At 54.9% G+C, this 21,096-nt stretch overlaps 1 protein-coding gene across 5 annotated transcripts in view; it reads left to right on the forward strand.

Moving 5' to 3' along the window:
* The window catches only part of TNKS1BP1 (tankyrase 1 binding protein 1), a 25,416-nt gene extending 14,662 nt beyond the window's left edge, over positions 1-10,754 (forward strand). For 3 of the 5 annotated variants that reach the window (XM_033412927.2, XM_004264117.4, XM_033412925.2), the window contains exons 6-12: positions 398-2,520; positions 7,704-8,070; positions 8,285-8,435; positions 8,547-8,674; positions 9,371-9,528; positions 9,765-9,837; positions 10,323-10,754. In XM_033412927.2, the coding sequence (XP_033268818.1) occupies positions 398-2,520; positions 7,704-8,070; positions 8,285-8,435; positions 8,547-8,674; positions 9,371-9,528; positions 9,765-9,825 (2,988 nt within the window). In that variant the 3' untranslated portion in view covers positions 9,826-9,837; positions 10,323-10,754. Of the gene's footprint in view, positions 1-397; positions 2,521-7,703; positions 8,071-8,284; positions 8,436-8,546; positions 8,675-9,159; positions 9,254-9,370; positions 9,529-9,764; positions 9,838-10,322 lie in introns of those variants that run through there. The other 2 variants (XR_004479088.2, XR_004479090.2) reach the window with 2 other exon arrangements.
* The last annotated feature ends 10,342 nt before the right edge of the window (positions 10,755-21,096 follow it).

The following is a 21,096-nucleotide window of genomic DNA, read 5'->3' on the forward strand; positions in this document are numbered from 1 at the left end:
AGTATAGCCCCATACCCATGTGAAGACCATTCTGCCAGGCAGCCTCTCTCCTGGCGGTTTGCCAAGTGTTGCCCAAGGGCTGTAAACACGACCATGGGATCATCGATTGAGTGTCCGTGGTGCGCCAGGCTCTGTGCTGAGTGCTTGGCTTAAATGATTTTGTCTAATCCTCTTGTACCACCCCACAGTAGGAATTACCTCATTTAGGGATGAGGACCCTGAGGCCCAGAGTGGTTAAGTGGTTTGTCCAAGGTCACACAGCTGGGATCCAAACCCAGGCTTTCTGTAGCCAAAGTGGGGCTCTTGGGCGGTGCTGACTCTCTCATTCTGGACTGATTCTCGCCCTGATTGACTCTAAGCACAGTTTCTTTGTTTCTCTCTTTTTCCTGATGCCCAGGGACTCCTTGGCTGGGCCCAGAAAGATCTGCAGAGTGAATTTGGGATTGTAGCAGACGCACATCCCAGAAGTTTTAGTCCTTGCAGCTGGTCCCAAGACACTTCTCAGGACTATGGCCTTAGGAGTGCGAGCCCTAGAGGGGGCCCAGGCCTTGGAGAGAGGGACTGGACCAACAAGTGCGGGCACGGAGTGGGGGAGGGGAGCTCCAGGGAGCGGGCCAGCAGGTGTGGCATCGGCCAGGAGGGGATGGAGGTCGGCAGCCAAGATGGGAGTGGAGTGTCGGCCCCGGGGGGGCTCACGGCCCAGGACCAGGTGATTGGAAAGGCAGCCCAGCCTGGCACTCCGCAGGGCCAAGAGGTAGATGTTCGCGACTGGGAGTTCAGAGAGAGGGATTCCCAGGGCTCTTACTCCAGCCAGGGTGTCGAAATCCAGGGCCAGGAATTTGGGAAGAGAGATTCTCTGGGTACTTACTGCAGTCAGGATGCAAGCTTTCAGGACTGGGAATTTGGGAAGAGGGATTCTCTGGGTGCTTCTGCCAGCCGGCATGAAGATGAGCAGAGCCAGGAACTGGGGAAGAAGGACCAGCTTGGCAGGTACGGCAGCCAGGACGCAGGTGAGCCGGACCAGGAGTTTGGGAAGAGCAGTTCTTCACTGAGCACCTACAGCAGCCGGGACGCAGAGCAGCCGGACCAGGATTTCGGGAAGAGCGCCTGGATGAGAGACTACAGCCACGGTGGCAGCTCCACGGCCCTCGGCTCCCAGGACAGAGGCTTCGGAATGAGAGCCCTGAGTGCCGGGTTCAGCCCCGAGGAAGCCCAACAACAGGACGAGGAGTTTGAGAAGAAGATTCTGAGTGGCAGAGAGAGCCTGGGCGAGGCCAGCAGGGATGGAAGCTGGCCTGAAGAGGCTGAGTCTGGGGGCTTGTTCAGCCCCAGCAGCCCCCAATCACAGGATGGGGCACTGGGACAGAGAGACCAGAGCAGCTGGCAAGGCGGTAGTGCCAGCCAGGAGGTCGGAGGGCTGCAGGGCAGACAGCAGGCAGGGGGCCAGAGCCCCAGTGATGCCGACCGGGAAGACAGGGAGGTGGGGCAGCGAGGCTGGGCCGGTGACTTCAGCCTCAGCGTGGTCCCCCAGCCAGAGGCGGCCTTCAGCCCAGGGCAGCGGGACTGGAGCGGCGACTTCTGCGTGGAGGCGGCCGAGAGGAGCCGTCAGTTTGGCATCATTGGCAACGACAGAGCGAGCGGCACTGGCCTGAGCCCTTCTGGCAAGATAGGAGGCGGCCACTTTGTGGCTCCCGGGGAGACCTTGGCTGGGACCATGGACTGGAGAGACCAGCTGGGCCTTAGGAACTTGGAAGTGTCCAGCTGTGTGCGTTCTGGGGGCTTGAGTGAAGCCAGGGAGGGTGCTGTGGGGCAGGTGGGCTGGGCAGACAACCTGGGCTTGAGAGACGTGGAGCTGGCCGGCCGTCTGGAGACTGGAGGGTCTGTGGAGCCCAGGGGGATCGGAGTCGGGGAGAAGGACTGGACTGCTGAGGTCGGGTTGAGGGGCAGAGATTTGGCGGCAGTGGGGGAGGTAGGAGACCACAGCCAGGCCAGAGAGAGTGGCGTGGGGCAGACCGACTGGTCAGGTGTGGAGGCAGGGGAGTTCCTGAAATCAAGGGAGCGTGGAGTGGGTCAGGCAGACTGGACACCTGACCCAGGGCTGAGAAACAGGGAGCTCGGGGCGGGCCAAGTGGACTGGGGCGACAATCTGGGCCTGAGGAATTTGGAGATGCCCTGCGACCTGGAGTCTGAGAGTTCCCGGGGGCCGCGGGGATGTGGAGTGGGGCAGACGGACTGGACCCAGGACTCGGGGCTCCGGAATGTGGAGCTCTTGGGGGCCCTGAGTGAAGCCAGGGAGCATGGGGTAGGGGAGGTCAGCCAGTCTCCTGAACCAGGCCTGAGGAACGATGGCGTCTTGTCCCCTGGCCTGGAGGCCAGAGACCCCTCGGAGGCCAGGGAGCTGGGAGTTGGCAAGACAAGTGGGCCAGAGACCCAGGGCGGAGACGATCCCCTGCCTTCCGTGGCCATCTGCCCCAAGGAACCTGGATCAGAGGCAGGGGAATCCCCCGGCTTTGGAGCCAGGTAAGGGAGCGCCATCCCAGGGTGGGGAGGGAAGGTGTGATGGCTGTCTGAAAAGTGCACCCTTTCTAAGGGGGATAGAAACCGCTTTCCCCCAAGAACTTCTAGTGTTTGGAAAATTGAGATGGTTTGGACTGTGAATTTTTACTTTATTTTTTAAACTGAACTCTGACACACACACAGGTGAGTTCCTTTTTTGAACGATGAATGTGATGGTTGAGGTGTGACTTTTGCAACTCGTGTTAGGCTTCCTTGGTGATTGTGAGTATGCTGGAAGATACGTCCTGTCTTTGGTTAGTTTCTGGTGGCTGTTCCCCAGGCCTCTCGGTCCTGAAGCCGCAGGTTCTCCAGGACCAGGGAACACGGATGCTTTCATAGGCTTGGGGGAGGAGGACTCCGTGTTGTCTTGGCCTGAGCACTCCAGGTCAGGGTGGAGCGGGCAGTGGCACTCCTTGCTTCTTGCAATGGGTAGGATCCCTGTGTTTCTTGCCTGCCTTGTCTTAAGGCCCAGAAGAGCATCAGTTTAAGAACCTAAAAGGCAAGAATCCCTGGCGGTCCAGTGGTTAGGACTCTGCACTTTCACTGCTGCAGGCCCGGGTTCAATCCCTGGTCAGGGAACTAAGATCCTACAAGCCTCGTGGCACGGCCAATGAATAAATAAGTAAATAAAATAAAAACAACAACAGAGAATAAACCCTGGTTTAAAAAGAAAACAACAAAAACCTGAAGGGCATTGGGACCTGGCTCCTGGCCCCATGACCTTGGCCTCCATGCACAGAGTTTCTGATAAAGAACTTTCCAAAAAAAAACCAAACCGATAGTTTTCCGAGCCAACCACAGTCTGTCCCTGAGATTTTTCTGTTCTAAAACCAACTGAGGTGATGTTGCACCTGGTGAGGGTGCTAAAAAGGCATTGTTTCCATTTCCCTAACGTTTCCATCCACTGAGGTTGGGTTTTATTCTCTTAACTGAGTAGCAGGTTCGACCTTTTCCAACCCTGGAGCTTCTCGCCTGGCGTGAAGGGAAGAAGGGAGGGGGTGTTGGATGGGATCTGTGTTAGAAGTGGAAGGGGCTGATGGTAGTGGGAGGGGGGCAGGCGGGACCAGCAAGTGTCTAGAGGGAATCGGTGGGGTGTTGGAGGGGTCAGGAGAGGCGTTTGGGGTTGAGGAGAAGGGAGAGGGGGAGGTGGACAGAGCCTGGGGCCAGGACTGTGCCCCCGGGGCGTATTCTGGGGGCTCAGGCTGCTGAGGGGGAGACGGAATGTGGGCAGAGGTGAGGCCTGCAGGAAGGGCTTGAGTGTCCCGGACTAGGAGTCCACAGGCTCCTGGGACCCTGCACAAGTTGCTGGACCTCTCTGAGCTCTAACATTTCTGGGGGGAGGAGAGTGTAGGCTCCCTGCGGTTGCCCCGGATTCCTCTTCCCGAAGCGGGAAAGGGATTTTATCATCTCCGGTTAGCGGGTCGCAGAGCGGTGTGACCCGCTTTAGGTCACCGAGTCAGCAATGTCTCTCTCTGACTTCTGCGTCTTTACTGCGTTCAAGGCTCTTAGACTACCACGCAGTGGGACCCACAGCCCTCCACCTTTCCCCGAAGACTGGGGTGGGCCTTGGGAGGGGGGAAAGCCAGAATATCTCCCCTTGTTTAGGATGGAGGGAGAGGCTGGCTGGGGGACTGGGTTGGGGAAGGGGAAGGGGATCGGCAGAGAAGCTGGGAGTCCTCAGTGTTCAGCTCTCTGAGCTCCGGTCTCCATCACACCTAGAAAACGCTTGGGTTTTTCCGACCATGTTGCGTGTTTGGAAAACGCCACTGTGTACTCAGTGGGCGTACAGGAGACTTAGGGAGTATGGATATTAGCCCTGAAAGCACAGGAGTAAGGAAACCTGTATATCTTTCTCTAATGTGATGTTTCTCAAGCTTATTTGACTAATATCCAAGGGGCTGGTGTTCTGAGCATCTGACTTAGGGAAATTCTACCCTCTGGAAAGTTGCTCTTTAGAGGAAATTTTGGAGGTTCTCCTGGTAACGAGAAGTCCTCGAGGACAGTTCAGAGCCGGCTGGCTTTGGGCCTGTGTGCCAGGTTTGGGTCCTGATTCTGCCATCACCCCTGTGACCTTGGGCAAGTCCCGTCTCTGCTCAGGCCTCCTGTGTCTTGTCTGTAATTGGGAGTAATCGACCCCGGACACCCACAGCATTGATCTTCACACTTACCCTGTGAAGCGGGAAAGGGATTTTATCATCTCCGGTTAGCAGGTCGGGGAGTGGTGTGACCCACCTAAGGTCACTGAGTCAGCAATGTCTCTTTCTGGAGTTGGGCTAGGAGTTCATACACAGGAAGTGATAGAAACCTGCCTGGCACGTGGTCGTCACTGACCGAATGCTCACCACCAGTATTTATATCTGTTTTGCAAGTGTGGATGGACGTGAGGAACTGTCCCAAAAGTGAGGCCTTGGAAGACATTTTGGTCATCATCCTGTGTGGGACAAAGGTTCCCCTGCTGGTGGTCATTGGCTGTACCACTGTCCATATAACTGGGACAAGAGCGGCGTTGGGGAGAGCTCAGGCCCCTCCCCTCTGTGTCTAGGTCACCTTGTCCTGGTGGGAGTGGCGCTCCTGGGTCTCCTGAGAGCTGTTGCACTGCCCTCTCCTCTCTCTGGCCTCCTGGTCATCTCCTGCCCCTGCCCCCAGGCCGCAGCGAGGCAGAAGCCTTCCAGCCATTGGCGGGGGTGGGGGGTCTTCACAGAATGTGAGAGGACCCTCAGAGATACTGAGGCCAGCTCCTTCATTCCGTGGGTGGTGAAGCAGGCCCAGAGAGGCAGTGTGACTTTCTCAAGGCCCCACAGCTTGTGAATGTGGGCTCCTTCACGTTCCCTTGGGCCCCAGCCCTGTAACCATCTCTCTGGGTGCTCTTCCTGTCTCCCTGGGGTCAGGGTCAGCTGCTGCCCCTTTAGACACATCATTCCAGCTTCAGTCCTCACCTCTCTCCTTTTCGGTCTTGAAGCCTTGAACACGAGGAAACTGATTTTTTCTGCATCTACTACATGCCGATGCCCGTGTTTACACCTGGAGTGGCTGTGGGCTGGGCTTGGATAGAGTCCCGGGCCTCAGGAGCCTCTAAGGCCAGGTGGGCGAGGGGTAGAGGTGGTATGAGACACGTCCTCAGGCCGGGAAGCTGTGTTGAGCACGAGGATGACCATCCTAAAAATTCCTCAAGGGCTAACTGTGTGCTTGGTGTGTATTTCTGCCAACAGACCCGGCAAAGTATAGGTACTTATGTTATCCCCATTTTACAGATGAAGAAACTGAGGCCAAGGCCACAGGCAAGGGGTGCAGCCCATATGTGTGCTGGAGTGGGCAGTGCTCAGGACAGGTTCCTGCCGGGGAGCGGCTCAGGTTATAGGTGTTCTGGGTGTTCCCACAACAAGGAGAAGGAAAGCTTCGAGTGGGGTTTAGACAAGTCAGCAGGGATGAATGCTTCCCTCCCCCACCCCATGGTCACCCCCAGAGCCCACCGAGCTCCTCCGCTGCCCTCTGCCCACGTGGCTCTGGGCCAGGGCTCGCTCTGGATCTTCCCATCCACCCATCCTCGGCCCCTTAGCTCTCGGGGCCTGCCCTCAGCCTCCTCCCTGCCTCACCCCGGGAGAGGCTTTGGGCAGGGCCTCCTCAGGGTGGGTGGGGTGCTGCCACTGCCCCCTCCCTCCCTGGCCTCCCTGATCTCAAGCAGGGGGGTAAGCTGGCTTTGGCCCCCCTCCAGGGCTGCTCCTGACTCCGCTGCCTTGCTGCACTTCTGCTGCTACCTCCGCCTCCCTCCCTCCCGAGACTGCTTTAATTTCCATCTGTCAGCAGCTTGTGGAAGGACAGACTGACACACGCTCTCTCCCGCCCTATCCCTTCTGGCCTGGTACTGACTCACCTGCCTAACACTCTTCCCCTCCAGTCTGGGACTTGTGGCCTGGCTTTGGGGTACTGTTCTGCCCGCCTTTCCCATGGCTGTGTGCACGGTGTGTGTGTGTCGGGTGTGGCTCTGCTGTGCTTGTGGTGTGGTGGGTACGAGGTGTGTGTGGAAGGAGTGACTGATGAATAGTGCACGCTTCCCTGCAGGAGATGGACCATGAGAGTGTGCAGGTGTATCTGTGTGTTTCGGGGGGCAGCTGGGCAACACAGGCTCCTCGTGTGAGGAACGTGAGCTAGTGAGAGTGTGGTGTGCTGTGCCTGGTGTGTTCTTGTCATGCTTTGAGGGGGCGGCGGGCAGAAGACGCAGATGCCGTGTCGAGGTGCAAGGTGACCCAGCCTCTCGTTCCCTCAGCAAATGTTTGCTCAGTCCCGCTCCTGGCCAGGCCCTGGGCCAAGGGCTGGGAGCACAAAGGTGGCAGGGGGCCCGTCTTTGCCCTTGAGTTGCTCACAGTTGGGCAGTGCGGACAAAGAACCACGGACGCTGAGGCAGGGGCTGGGCCAGGTAGAACCCAGGGCTTGCAGGGCTGGGGAGAGCGCTGGCAGGGGGAGGGGAGAGCGCTGGCTGGGGGAGGGGAGCCGCTGGCTGGGGGAGGGGAGCCGCTGGCTGGGGGAGGGGAGCCAGCCGGCTTCAGAAGAGGAATTGAACTGCACGGGGAGTGAGCAGAGAGGCAGTGGGAGAGCCTTCCAGGCGGGAACATCTTGTCCAGATACACAGTTGGATACATAGCCATCTGTGAGGGCCGGGCGCTCAGTGAGACTGGGGCGCGGGGACGGACGACCTGGAGGGTGGGGGCTGAAGAGGCAGGATGGGCAGATGGACCGCTGCCTGGCTTATCCCGAGGAGAGTGACCACCTAAGCTGGTGCCCTTGGGCGGGACACAACTGACAGCATCAACAACAGCGACGGTCGTGGTAATAGTAACTTACTTATAGGGCACACACCGCGTGCCCTGCACCGTGCTGGGGGCTTGAGAGTCTCACTGCGGTCCGCCAGTGATTCTGTAGTTAGGAGACCCCGAGGCGTTATAGGTGAAGGCACTCATCCAAAGTCTCAGAAAGTGGTGGACCTGGGATTTGAACCCGCCCGGCTGGCCCGGGTCCTGCCCTCTGTGCTGTGTTGTATGAGGCCCCTGTCGGGAGAAGCGTGGACAAGAGGGAGAGCGAGAGGTTGGGGAAAGCGCCCTTCGGGGAGGGAGATGCGGTCCCACGTGACCTTGGCCTCTGGTCCTCTGCAGCCCTGGCGGATGCCTGGCGCGCTCCCTGCCCTCCGGCTCCCAGGGCCCGCTGGAGGAGACGCCGGCTGCCAGCTGCTCCAGGGCAGCGGCCCGGAGGGAGTCGGCAGCCTCGGGCCTCAGGGAGCTGTCAGAGGAGGAAGGGGCCACAGCAGGCGCTGACCAAGGGGAGCCCCTGGAGCCTGGCTGGGACCGTCTGCCCTCCTGGAGGCCCCAGCCTGATGGTGCAGCCAGACAGACAGAAGAGGTGGACGGCACCTGGGGCCCTGCAGGGACCGGGCAGAGCAAGCAGGACCGGATGCCGACCCCCCAGTGGCCCCCCCAGGGCCCTCCCGCCAGCTCCACCAGTCAGGATTTCTCCTTCATCGAGGTCAGTGGAGGGGAGCCCAGGGCAGTGGGTGGGATGTTGTTGGGGGTAGGGGGGGTGCTGGTCCCTTGGGCCTCCCTCATCTGTGTGGGCCCCGAGCAGTCTCAGTCCGGGAGGCAGAAAGCGAGAAGCTCCAGCCCGAGGCTGTTAGGGGCTCCCCTGGGCTGGGGCAGGACCACGAAGAGGATGGCAGTGGTGTTGCCCTTGTCCCAAGCAGGACACCGAGATCCTTGACAGTGCCATGTATCGGAGCCGTGCCAACCTGGGGCGCAAGCGTGGGCACCGGGCCCCGGCCATCCGGCCTGGGGGGACGCTGGGCCTGTCGAAGGTGGCAGAGTCGGACGCAAGGCTGTTCCAGGACTCTACAGGTGGGGCCGGGGTGTCGAGTGATGACAGCCGTGTCCATGTCTGAGGGTGGTGCAGGGGCGGGGAGGTCTGGGGTTGCCACCTGTGCTGAGCCCTTCTCTGGGCCCTTGTAGAGCCGCGGGCTTCGCGGGTACCGTCTTCAGACGAGGAGGTGGCGGAGGAGCCTCAGAACCGCCGGACACGGGTGACCAAGGGGCTGAAAGTCAACCTCTTTCCCGGCCTGAGCCCATCAGCCCTGAAGGTACCATCTGATAACGGGGCCATCTGACCACCTTGCATCCAGCCTGCCTTCCCTCCATCCATCTACTCATTCCCTATACCCTTCCTCGTGTTCCTCCTCTCACTCTGCTCTCCCTGTGCTGGGTGCTAAGTGGGATGGAAGGAAGAACAAGGCGTGTTTGTGTCCCACAACTTCCCAGGGTAGTGGGGGACATGAGCCATGCCGTCATTAGCCCTGGTGAAGGGGGAAGTTTAGGGGTCACTGGGGGGATAGAGGTAAGAGGTGGGTCTGCTCAGAGAGAGGGAGACACAGCGGGTGCAGGGTGGGAGGGTAGATTGGGGAAGGCCTCATGTGATGACTGTAGCTTCGAGGTATGCAGAGGAGGTGGCCGTGCAGGGTGTGAGGCGGGGAGACGTTGGAGACAGAGGGAATGGGAGGAGCCGAGGCACAGGGACGGGAAGTCACGGCTGGCTTCGTCCAGCCCAGTTAGTCTGGATTCATTTCAGCAGTGTCTGTCTGAGGGCCTGCTGTGTACCAGGCATGGCTCAGCTCTCGGGGGAAGCTCATCTCTAAGCGACTTCACATCCACTGGGGTGAAAGGTAAAGGGGGTCTGAGCCTGACTCTGGGGACGGCATCCTCTGGGGAGAAGGCCTAGCCTCCTGTGGCGGCTTCTTCCTGCGCCTCTGACACCCGTCTGCACCTGGCTTGTCTCTCAGGCCAAGCTGCGCTCCCGGAACCGCTCGGCTGATGAGGGGGAACCGACAGAGGGCAAGTCGAGTCAGAAGGACCCCGTGATCCATCGCTCCAAGTCCTGCAAGGTCCCGGGGCTGGGGAAGCCCCTCGCGTTACCTCCCAAGCCAGAGAAATCCTCAGGGTAGGTGACCTAAGCGCCGGGCGTTCACTGGCCTCACTGCGTTGGCCTTCCCAGGAAGACCCTGCTTTACAAGAGAGGAGAACTGAGGCCTTGAGACGGTTGGCGTGAGCCCAGTCTGCTCTGTTGAGTCGGTGCCCGAGTGCTGGTCTCTAACCAGGCCCGAGGTCACCTCTCCCGGTGGGAGCGGCGTTTCTGTCCCTACCACTCCCTTCTGACCTTCGCCCTCTGCCTTCAAGGTCAGAAGGGTCATCGCCCAACTGGCTGCAAGCCCTGAAGTTGAAGAAGAAGAAGGTCTGAGAAGTCACTGAGGTGAGGGCAGGAGCTGGGCTTGGGCCTGTCTGGGGTTGGGAGTGAGTTCAGGGCTGAGGAGGGCCTGCCCTGGAGGACTCAGGAGGCCTCAGACCCTCTTCTAGCCCTGAGCTCTCCATCCCTCTTTCTCTGCGAGGCTGGAAGCAGGCAGCTGAGGCCAAGTTCCAGAGACCTGGCGGGTCCCTTGGCTTGGGGACGTCCATCCCCACCTTCCTTCTTGGGCTCAAGGAGGGTCCCCCGTGCCCTGTAGGTGGCCTGAGCGTGGTCCGCCCGCCCTTCCAATCTGGGACCCTGGGGTGCCTTCCCTAGGCTCCAGGTGCCCAGCAGGGTCTCCATCGCGCCGGGCTCCGCTGGGGGAGCCAGGCTGCGGTGTGGGGAGGCGGGTGCGCAGTGGACGGGGTGGGGGAAAGTGGAGGGAGAGACGCCGAAGCGCCTCCTCTACTCCCACGTCTCTGCCTGACCTCTTCTCTTTCCTCCTGTTGCAGGTCCTTCCCATCTGGCAGTCTCAGGCAGTGCCTGTCCCTGTGGGGTCCCCGGCAAGGAGACTGCTGACCCCCCACGCCCCAGGCTGCAGCCTCTGCCCCCTCCACCTCCGGGGGCCGTCTGGGGAGGCACAGTTATGCACTTTGTATCACCATCCCAACTCCCCTCACACCTCCCTCCCAACCAGTTGTTAGCGGTCGAAGGTTTAGGTCCCTCCCTCCTTCGCTGTCTTCCCGCCTCCCTCTCTGCTTCCTCCTCCAGCCTCCCGTGGGTTTTCTTTTGATACCGGTTTATAGCATTTTTTATAAAAGCCTTTGATTTTTGTAACAGGCGGATCCCAGCCCCAACCCCGGTCTCCCTCCGCCATGCCAGGTGCCCCACAGAAACTGATACCATTTTGCCACTTGAAACAATAAAGTTTTTTGGGAATTGGTGCTGCCCAGCTTGTGGTGTGTGGTCGTGGCATCTCATCCCCTGTCCGAGGCTGTACCTGGGGAGATGCTGGTTCTAGCCCTGGCCGACCAGGAGCTTGCTCTGACCTTGAACCCGTCACTTCCCTGGCACTCGCTGGGCACCCACTGAGGAGGGTGTATTGGTTACGGTAGGCTGATTGCCGATTCACACAACCCCCAAATCTCCGTAGCTTAACACACAAAGGTTTATTTTCCATTCATGGCCCCTTCTGGGGTGGATTAGTGGTAGGGACACTCTGCACCTCACAGTCATTCAGAACCCAGGCTCCTTCCCTGTTGTGGCTCAGCCATCTGCAGGGGCCCTGGAGTCTCTGCAGCATCCAGTGGAGAGAGGGCAGAATCCTATGGGAGACCCATAGTCCACTGTCCGAAATTCAACTCATGCCCCCTGCTAACTGCAAGGGAAACTGAGAAATGTAGTTTAGATGTGTGGCCGGAGAGAGAGAGAGAGAGAGAGAGAGAGAGAGGACCAGATATTGGTAAAATTCACCCTTCTTACAGAGGGGGCGGGGGGGCGTTGTGTTGGTTTCTGTGATCCCCAAGGGTCCTTTGAACCCATGCAGTCTAGAATGTCCCACGAGCTCTGGCCTTTCTCACCTAAACCCCTGACCACTGGCATCCTCCCGGCCCTCAGCCTAGTCCTCTGTCATCCTGGGTTCCCCAGACTGGCCAGCCTCTTTCAGGGCTGGCATCATCTTTCCCTGAGGTTTGGGGAAAGGAGAACCTCCTGTGGACTCACCTTAATGGGGGCCAAACAGAGTCACTTAAATTGTAGCTGTAGCTGAATTTAGCAATCATCCCGTTCACCAGAGCTTCTTAGCTTTTTGGGTTTTTGTGTTTTTTTTTAGGGAGTATGGGGGCTATTGACCTAATTTGAAAATTTGACCAAAGCTGTGGACTCTTTAGAAAAATGTTCAGATGAGGCTGGAATTCCCATCATTAACTAGAGCAGCGGTTAGCCTTCACCCAGCATCACGATCTCCTGGGGGTGCTTACTAGAAATGCACATCCCTAGGCCCACCCCCGGATTCCAATCTAGATGGTGTGCCTAGGAACCTGCATTTTGGGAGGCCCCCTGAAGTGGAGGGGAAAGACAGAGGCCCTCAAGTGGGTGCCTGGCTGTGCCCCTGGGTGGGTCTGTGCCACACAGCCCCTGCGCCGGCCCTCCTGGGAGCCAGCGGAGCCGAGCTGGCATAAGCTTCATCCGGTTCCTTTCCCACTGCACCGCCCTCCTACCCATAGGGGTAGGACAGGCAGCAGGCCAAGCCAAACACTTAAGACTCATTAGTGGGGAAAATGGAGCCTGGGCTGGTCCCAGTGCCCGGGCTCTGCTGGGAGGGGGAAGAGATGGGGCCCTGCTTGCAGAGAAGGCCAGAGCCAGGTCTGGTGGGTGGGGACAGCACACTCTCCCTCTGACTGAGGACCGGTTCGGGGGCCTTGCTGGGAGTCAGGGAGAGAAGAGGGCAACATACATGAGCTTTGAACCGCCTGTAAAGTGTTTGACAACAACTGGGAAAGGGTGATCTTCTTAGCATGTAGTCATTTCTCAGACTGTGCCTGGGGTTCTTCGGAGTGGCCTCAGAGGGGCAGGTCTTGGTCTTTGGAACATGGCTTTGGATTTTGGAAATGGCTGAAAGTCACTTGGATGTCTGTATTGGGGAATTCTTTGGGCAGTCAAGCGGGCTGATCACTTTTGGTCCAAGGTGGCTCTGAAGGTGATTTCTGAAGAGTTGAATGAGCTCTAGAATAAGTGTACAGCCCTCGAGGGTACCACTTTAAAGACACCAAGTCCATGTGTTTATAAACGAATCAACCCCTTTCCTACACGTCAGAAAGCTGAACTGTCCCTTCCCGGGATTTTTGTGATAACTCTCAGAGGCTCTGGTCCCAATCCTGTCATGATTAGAAACGTCTCAGCACGGGTCTCTCCCTGATTCCTTGCTTCCGAGGCCCTCACCCAGAGCCTGTCCACGTGGGAATTTGATGCCAGATAACAGAGGAAGCTTTTGGGAACTGAACAGGAGTGGAGTCCACGGGGCAGTCCCACATTCCCTGCAATCCAAGGCTGGAATTGGTGTTTGGGTTGGGGTTGAGCCTGTGAACGAGCTGGCCATTGCCCACGGAAGCCTTTTGCTATTTGGGTGGTAGTGGTGGGTGTTGTGGGAAGTCTTCTACCCACTGTTCCTGCCCATTGTCCTTCCTCCAGCATCCTGTACCCCAAATGTGGTCCAGCCATCCGCCATGGATGGGCACAGCCCATCCCCGAGAGGGCTAGAGACAGGTGGTTCTGGTGGAGGGGTGAGCAGGTCAGAGTTTATCTGTGGCTTCTGACCCTCAGCTTTAAAAGAAGTATAAAATAGAGGATCTCCTCTACAGAACTGTTTTGAGGTCTAAATGGTGGCAAATGAACATACCTGGGACAGAGCAAGTGGTCCTGGCTAGTTCTTTCCTTTGTTTGTTTATATGGTGGGAACAGAGGACCTTTTTTGGATCTCTTGACTCCTAGACTCAGAGGAGGCTGACACTTAGCCTGGAAGCTGGTGGACGGGATTTTCTCGGGGATGCTTTGCCTCTGGGGTCTCTCTGAGCCTGAAGTGTAGGTTCACCTGGGATAAGCCTTTGGCCACTGAGCCACTGCCCTGACTCCCCGCCCCTCCCCTGCCAGAGACAGCCCGTCACAGACACATGCTGGCAGGTTCCAGAGGCACACGGCTCTACCCTGGGGAGAGTGCCAGGCCCTCGTGGCTGGAGCCTCCTGGGTGCAGAATGATCAAGTAGGTTTTAATTGCTGCCCAAGGAGCAACTCTAATTATACTTTCATTTATATAGCACTCTGTCTCCAAAGGGCCGAACACCCATTCATTCATTTTTTTAAAGACAAAGCTTGTTGAATTTTTTTTCTGATGACAAAAGCAAAGCATATTCATTGTAGACCACTTAGAAAATACAGAGAAGTACAATTAAGAAAAGAAATTGCCTGTAACTTCACCACCCAGATATACCATTTTTTAAAAAGTTTACTTTCTATTTTAGAATAGACTTAGGTTAACAGAAAAATTGCAAAAATAGTACAGAGAGTTCCCCTCAACCCACACCCAGTTTTCCTTAATGTTAATATCTTACATTGGTATGGTACTTCGGTTACAACAAACGAAATGGTATTGATACATTTTTGTTAAAGTCCAGACTTTATTCACATTCCTTAGTTTTTACCTAATAGCTCTTTTCTGTTCCAGGATCCCACATTACATGTAGTTGTCATGTTTCTTTAGGCTCCGTTAGGCTGTGACAGTTTCTGAGACTTGCCTTATTTTTTTTTTTTTTTGCGGGTCCCTCACCGTTGTGGTCTCTCCCGTTGCGGAGTACAGGCTCCGGACGCGCAGGCTCAGCGGCCATGGCTCACGGGCCCAGCCACTCCGCGGCATGAGGGATCTTCCCAGACCGGGGCACGAACCCGTGTCCCCTGCATCGGCAGGCGGACTCTCAACCACTGCGCCACCAGGGAAGCCCGACTTGCCTTATTTCTGATGACCCTGACAGTTTTCAGGAGTACTTGTAGAATGTCCTTTAATTTGAGTTTCTCTGATGTTTTTCTCCTGATTAGACAGTGATTATAGGTTTTTGGGAGGTGGAAGTAAAGCATTCTCATGAGACCATATCAAAGGTAGCTGATATCCAAACGACTTATTACTCTTAATTTTAACCTTGATCATCTGGCCAAGGCAGTGTTTGTCAGATTTCTCCACTGTGAAGTTACTCCTTCCCCACTTTCCATACTGCACTCTTTGGAAGGAAGTACTAACTCTGGTGTTTTGATATATTTGTTTCCAATCTCAAACGTTTCCCCCTCACTTCCTAAAATGAAAGCAAAATTCCAGTGGGCGCTTGTTAATTCCTGACCTGTTGGTCTTAACCAGGAGCTGGGGTCTGGGTTCTAGCCTAGACAGTTTTTATTTTCTGGAGATCTTAGCATGTAAGCACATATGACCAATTTAACTGAGTCTGTGCTTTGGTTTCATCGATTAAAACGTAGTTTTCGAGCATTTACGACGTGCCAGGCGCTGTGCTGTGTCTTTCATGCCTTGTTAGTCCGCGTACCACCTGGTGGTAGAGATACTTTTGTTCTCTTCATGTTGTGGGTGAGAAAACTGCGATTCGTGGGAGTGAATTAAGTCGCCCAGAGTCACACAGCGGGCAAGTGACAGAGTTGGAATTCAAACCTTGGTCTGTGACGCCAGAGCTCAGTCCTAAACCATGCTTAACTGGACTGGTGAAGAGCAGTCGTAGGGAAGGGCGGTCAGAGTACAGGCTCAGGGGTTTGGATCATAGTTCTTCCATTTACTAGCTGTGTGGCCTTGGGTAAGTCACTTCACGTCTCTAAGCCTCAGTTTTCTTAACTGTTCATTGGGAGAGTAACATTATCTTCCTCAGAGGATTAAATTACTTAAACAGTGCTTGGCTCAGGGTAGGAAATCAACAAGGGTTATTATTGTTATTACTATGCTGTTTTCTCATTTTCACATCCATCCATCCAACTAACCATCCTTCCTTCATCCATCCATCCATGAAAAGCATTGCTTGCTCTGGGCCTTGGTTTCCCCATCTACAGTGGGCATTAAACAAGAGTGGGTGTTTTGAACCTTTTTTGTGCCACTGGACACTTTAGGTGGTCTGGTAAAGTTAAAGACATAGGATGACAAAGGAAGCTAATTATATCAACAAACAGTTATCAAAATATTGAAAAATGAATTTGTGCCGTAGTAATACATACATTTATTTATTAATGCATTAAACGATCTAGTGGTAGGTCTGGTCCCTACTACAATTTTGAGGTAGTCATATGAATAATGTTTTGAGAATTCTGCCATGACTGTAATGAGCTATGAAGATACTTGTCATTATTCATAGTGACAAAGTCTTAGGTCCTCCTAATTCTGCTGGGGCTTGGTGCCTGTGTTCATAATAGAAAGAAACACTCAATTTCCGTTAGCATTGCTGAACGCTTAGCGAACATTTATCCCCTCACTCCAGGTTCACAGATGGCTGAATTCTTAACATGGACCCCAGGTTAAGAAGGGAGCTGGTGGATGCCCGGGGTCCCTTCCAGCTCTTACAACGTGTGATTCGAGTCTGATCCCGAGGGTTTCCGGGGGGTGGAGAGAGAGGAGCCCTGCGTTCCCAGGATACTGACCACAGGACAGACATACCTTGGGGCCTTTCAAGCCTCAGCCTGGCTTTCCCGGATTGCTCTGTTCTAGATGTTTCAGAGAAACGGGCTGGCAGCTCCCCGTGGAGACTTTGCCCTCACTGATGAATGGCTGCTGCCGCACATCTATTGACCGGAGCCCTTTGTTTTCGAGAAGCAACCTGCCTTTCTCTTGTTAACCCCTGCCGGCCTGGCCCCAATCAGGATGCTTTCTGTGCTCCGGGCTCAGCCCCGGGGCAAGACAGACATCAGGAGAAGGTTAACGTCCGGGATGAAGGGCGCCCACCAAAGGCCAGGAGCTATGCTGGGCCCTCTTATCTAAGTGCTTGGCTCATTGAATCTGCTGGCAGCACAGGAGCTAGACTTCAAACCCCAGGTCTGTCTGAACTTCAAACGCTGTGCTCTCTCCGGGGCTCCAGAAGCTTCTATCCTTTCTTCACCACACAGGTGAGTTCGGGGTCTTTTCCACCCCAAGATCCACACATAACCACCCCCCACCCCCCTTCCCACCACACACACACACACACACACACACACACACACACACACATACACTTTCTCAGATCCACAGACAGATGGGGTTGGTTTCACCCAGCATGAGAAGGAGCCATTGACTGAAGCTTTGGGGTGCTGGGAAGATGGGAAAGGCCCTCCCTGCCCCCAAGTCTGCTAGTTTTCAGCCCCTGGAAGCCAGCATTTTCATCACTAGCAGCCCATATCTTTGGGTTAAGCATTGCCCTCCCTGGGGCTTTGGATTAGAATACAATCTCTAAGGCAATGCTAATTCTTCTGACCTTAAAGCCTTTGTTAGTGTTTGTGCAGGTAGCAGGGCACAGGCACGGAAGGGGAAGCCGTGGCGTCTGAGGGCCCGGGACCCTGCCGGGGCTATGCTGAGACACTCAGCAAACTCCTCCATGCAATGCAATCCAACAGACATTTTATCGAACCATCTGTTACTCATGCTGGGGAAGTGGAGATGAGTCAGGTACAGCCATCATCTCAGGGTCAAAAAGTCTGGCAAGGAAGACAACTACAGGAGACAAACCAAAATATGGTGTCATAGAGATAATAATGGTGACATGTACAGTGTGAGACAGTGCAGAGCAATTTGGATAGGAGCTGTCTTAGTCTGCTCTGGCTGCTGTAACAAAATACCACAGGCTGGGCAGCTTAAACAACAGGAACTTATTTTTTCACTGTTCTGGAAGCTGGAAGTCCAAGGTGCTGGCAGGGCTGGTGTCCTCGGAGGTCTCTCTCCTTGGGTTGAAGGCAGCAGCCACCTCCCTGTGTCTTCACATGGGCTTCCCTCTGTGTGTGTCTGTGTTGTAATCTCCTCTTCTTTATAAAGACACCAATCATATTGGATTAGGGCCCATCCACATGACCTCATTTTCACTCAATGACCTCTTTAAAGACCCTATCTCCAAATGCAGTCACAGTCTGAGGTGTGGAAGGTCTTCAACATGTGACTTTGGGGGCTGGAGGGGGCACAATTCAGGTTGTAGGAACAGGAGTTGCCCACGGAACACAGGAGAAATGAGGCTGATGGGGGTGAGGGTGGACAGAGCGGGGTCAGGAGAGGCCTTGACTGTCAGAGTTAAGCTTCATGTTATAGGACTTAAAGGTGCTGGCGCCTGTTCTGTAGCTGGAAAGTGAAAGCATCTCATCTTGTTCCCAACGCTCTGGAGATTCTGGGAGGGGTGAGAGCTCTCAGGCCTACAGCCCTCAGGGCTGGTCATGGGGGCCACGCCCCAAGGAGGGGCCAGCATTGTCCGTCTGTCCGGGCTCTGTGGCAGCCCCGCCCAGCTGGGTGGGTCGCAGAAACTTGTCAAGGAGGAAACCTTGCCGCTTTCCAGAAAATCCCGTCTGAATGGGCATGGTTGTACAAAGACCTCACTAGGCAGAGTCTGATGGGCAACCAGAGTTCAGGTCATGCTCTCAAAGCCTTTAGGGCTTTCACCATCCGGGGGGCGTGGTCGACGGAGGAGGTTTGAGGTCCCGTGCTGTCACATTCAAATCCCTCCGTCTCGCTGCTTCCTGCTTCCTCTTCCGTTAAAAAGAGGGCCTGGCCCTTCTGCCACTGACTTTAGGATCCTGAAACTGAGAAGGAAATGGGGGCAGAAGGGCCAGCTGAGGGCATGGAACAGACCCCTACCTCTGGGGAGAGCCTTTCTGCTCCATCCACCAACCAGGATGAGGAGGCAGGGGCAGGGATGGAGGATGGGGTACTTCTGCTGGATAATTAAAAAAAAACAAAAAACAATTTACTGACCTGGTGTGTCCAGTTCATGAATTTTAAGCATAGAGCTTTGATGGGTTTTTACATATGAATACGTGTGTGTCACCACCACTCAGATCAAGATATAGAACGTACAGAGCCCAGAAAACTCCCTCCTTTGTATCTCTTGCACCCCACCCCCCAGGAACCACTATTCTGACCATAGATTAGTTTTGTCCTTGAACGTCACATAAATGGAATCACACAGGCTGCACTCTTTCGCGTCTGGCTTCTTTCGACACTCGTTATTATACCTGAGATATTCTCCCTCTGAGTTCTGCAGGAAACAGGGCAGACCCTCCTCAGATAGTCTCTTCCACATACGCCCCTGAGCTTGGCCCCCAAATTCCTTGACATTTCTCGTGGCAAGATGTCGCTGCCTTTGAATCTGGGTGGGGTTGTGACTGCTTTGACCAGCAGAGTGTGAAGAATGATGCTGCAATTCCTAGGCCGAGGCATAATAGGTGGTGCAGCTTCTGCCTTATTTGCTGGAACGCTGGTGGTTGGAGTGCTGGGTAGCCACGTAAGAAGTCTCACTACCTAAGGCCGCCATGTTGTGAGGAAGCCTAGCCCCATGGGGAGGCCGTGGCAGGTGCTCTGTCTATCTCTGAGTCTACCCAGCCCAGGCACCCGGCGTGTGAGTGAATGGACCCCAGAGGGTTCCAGCCCCCAGGTGTCAATCATTCCCTGCCTTAGCTTCCCCTGCTTGATGGACCCATTTACCAAATCCCTGACCCACGGAATACAGGCACATGATAAATTGGCTGTTTTAAAAGCAGCCAAGTTTCGGTAATTTATTACCCCAATAATAACTGGAACACACGGTGAGAAGTAGATTCAGGAAGGCTGAGTTTAGCTTTCTCGTTGGGTGGGAAATGGCAAGAAAATCTGCTTTCCTGAGCCTACCAGTTGCTTCACAGCCCTGCCTTGGCCTCATCGTCTGGTCCATTCTTCAGACCTGCTCTTCTTGGTCTTAGGCCAGATGTCAATGAATTCTCTGCCTCCCCGACCCCAGAAGCCGAAGGCTTCTCCTGGTGAGGGTGTGATTCCTCCCACACAACTTTGCCTTCCTATCAGACTCTCCCAGAGAGGGGAGTGCATGGAATATTTGGGGCTATAGACAATCTCTGGCCGCTGCAAGGAAATCACATGACAAGTCCCAGGCCCATAGTGCTCGAGAGATGTGTGTATTCAAAGCATCATCATTCCTCTTCTACGGCCAGGGGTCCTCTCTGTGGCTTCTGGATGGAGACAGTGCTCGGGGAGCAGGACTTAGGCACCCTGGCTCTTGGAACCCTTTTCTGAGGGTGCAGCTCTGGGTCAAGCTTTTTACCTACATTATGAAATGTCACCCTGGCTGTGGGGATGGAGTAGAGCGTGGCACTTAAAGTGACAGATTTGGCACAGTTGCTCTGCTACTTACTAGCTGTGTGACAATGGAGAAGTTGACCTCTCTGAGCTGCAGCCCCCAATTTTGTACAAAGGGCATAATAATAAATAGTCCTTGCTTTGTCCAGGGCTGCAGTGAAGACTGAAAGAAATAATAGTGCATGGATAGTTTTTGCTTGGTACATAGTAAAGCTTTCCATAAGTGTTAGACACACGAAACAAAACAAAATGGGATGGGGGGAGGGGAGCTGATGTGATAGGCATTATTATTGAATTTTTTCAGGTGAAGAAAAGGCCTGAGGTCATGGAGCTAATAGGTGGAAGAGACGTGGTGCCAGGTCGGGTCTGGCTGCAGCCAAAGCGCATGCTCCTTTCACTCTGTCTGTTTGTCTTCAGAGCAAGTGCCTGTAGGTCTGGAGCCCATGCGTGACCTTGCAGAGCTTCATGCCCCGCCCAGGCTCACGGCTGCGTCCAAGGCTGGTAGAACTGGGTTGCTCTCCTGAGGCATGGTGGCAGCCCACTGCAGTGCCCCCTCCACCCCCAGTGAGCCTGGCCATGCCGGGCTGCAACCACTGAAGGGTTCACTGAAGGGTGCAGAAGGTTGCACTGCAGTACCACTGCCCTGCCTCCCAGAAGGCCCCGTTTTTTTCTGTTTTTCCTGTGATCTAGACTGAATGCAGGTGCTTGGGAACTGCCCTTACCTCAAGAGTCTGATTTATATATATTTTTAACAACTTAATTGAGATATAATTCAAGTATCATACAAATCACCTATTTAAAGTGTACCATTCAGTGGCATTTATGAGATTCACAGAGTTGTGCAACCGTTAAGCAATTTTAGAACATTTTTGTCACCCCGTAAAGACACATTGCACCCCTTAGCCATAACCTTCTACCCTCCCCTGGCCCTCAGCGCTAGGCGACCACTAATCTACTTTCTGCCTCTATAGATGTTCCTATTCTAGACATTGCATATAAACGGAATCATAAGACACGTGGTCTTCTGTGTCTGGCTTCTTTTCCTTCGCATGTTTTCAAGGTTCGTCCGTGTTGTAGCAGGTACCTTTCCTTTTGTTTGTTTTTGTTTTTTTTTTCGGTACGTGGACCTCTCACTGCTATGGCCTCTCCCGTTGCGGAGCACAGGCTCTGGATGCGCAGGCTCAGCGGCCATGGCTCACGGGCCCAGACGCTCCACGGCATGTGGGATCTTCCCGGACCGGGGCACGAACCTGTGTCCCCTGCATCGGCAGGCGGACTCCCAACCACTGCGCCACCAGGGAAGCCCGGTACCTTTCCTTCTTATTGCCAAATAATATTCCTCGTATGGCTATACTCCATTTTATTTGATAGGCTTGTTTTCCCTTTTTAATTGTTGTTCTGAATAATGATTTTGTAAACATTTGTGTACATGTTTCTGTGTGGACATATGT

The sequence above is a fragment of the Orcinus orca genome, chromosome 8 (assembly GCF_937001465.1).
Source record: "Orcinus orca chromosome 8, mOrcOrc1.1, whole genome shotgun sequence".
Classification (NCBI taxonomy): Eukaryota; Metazoa; Chordata; class Mammalia; order Artiodactyla; family Delphinidae; genus Orcinus; species Orcinus orca.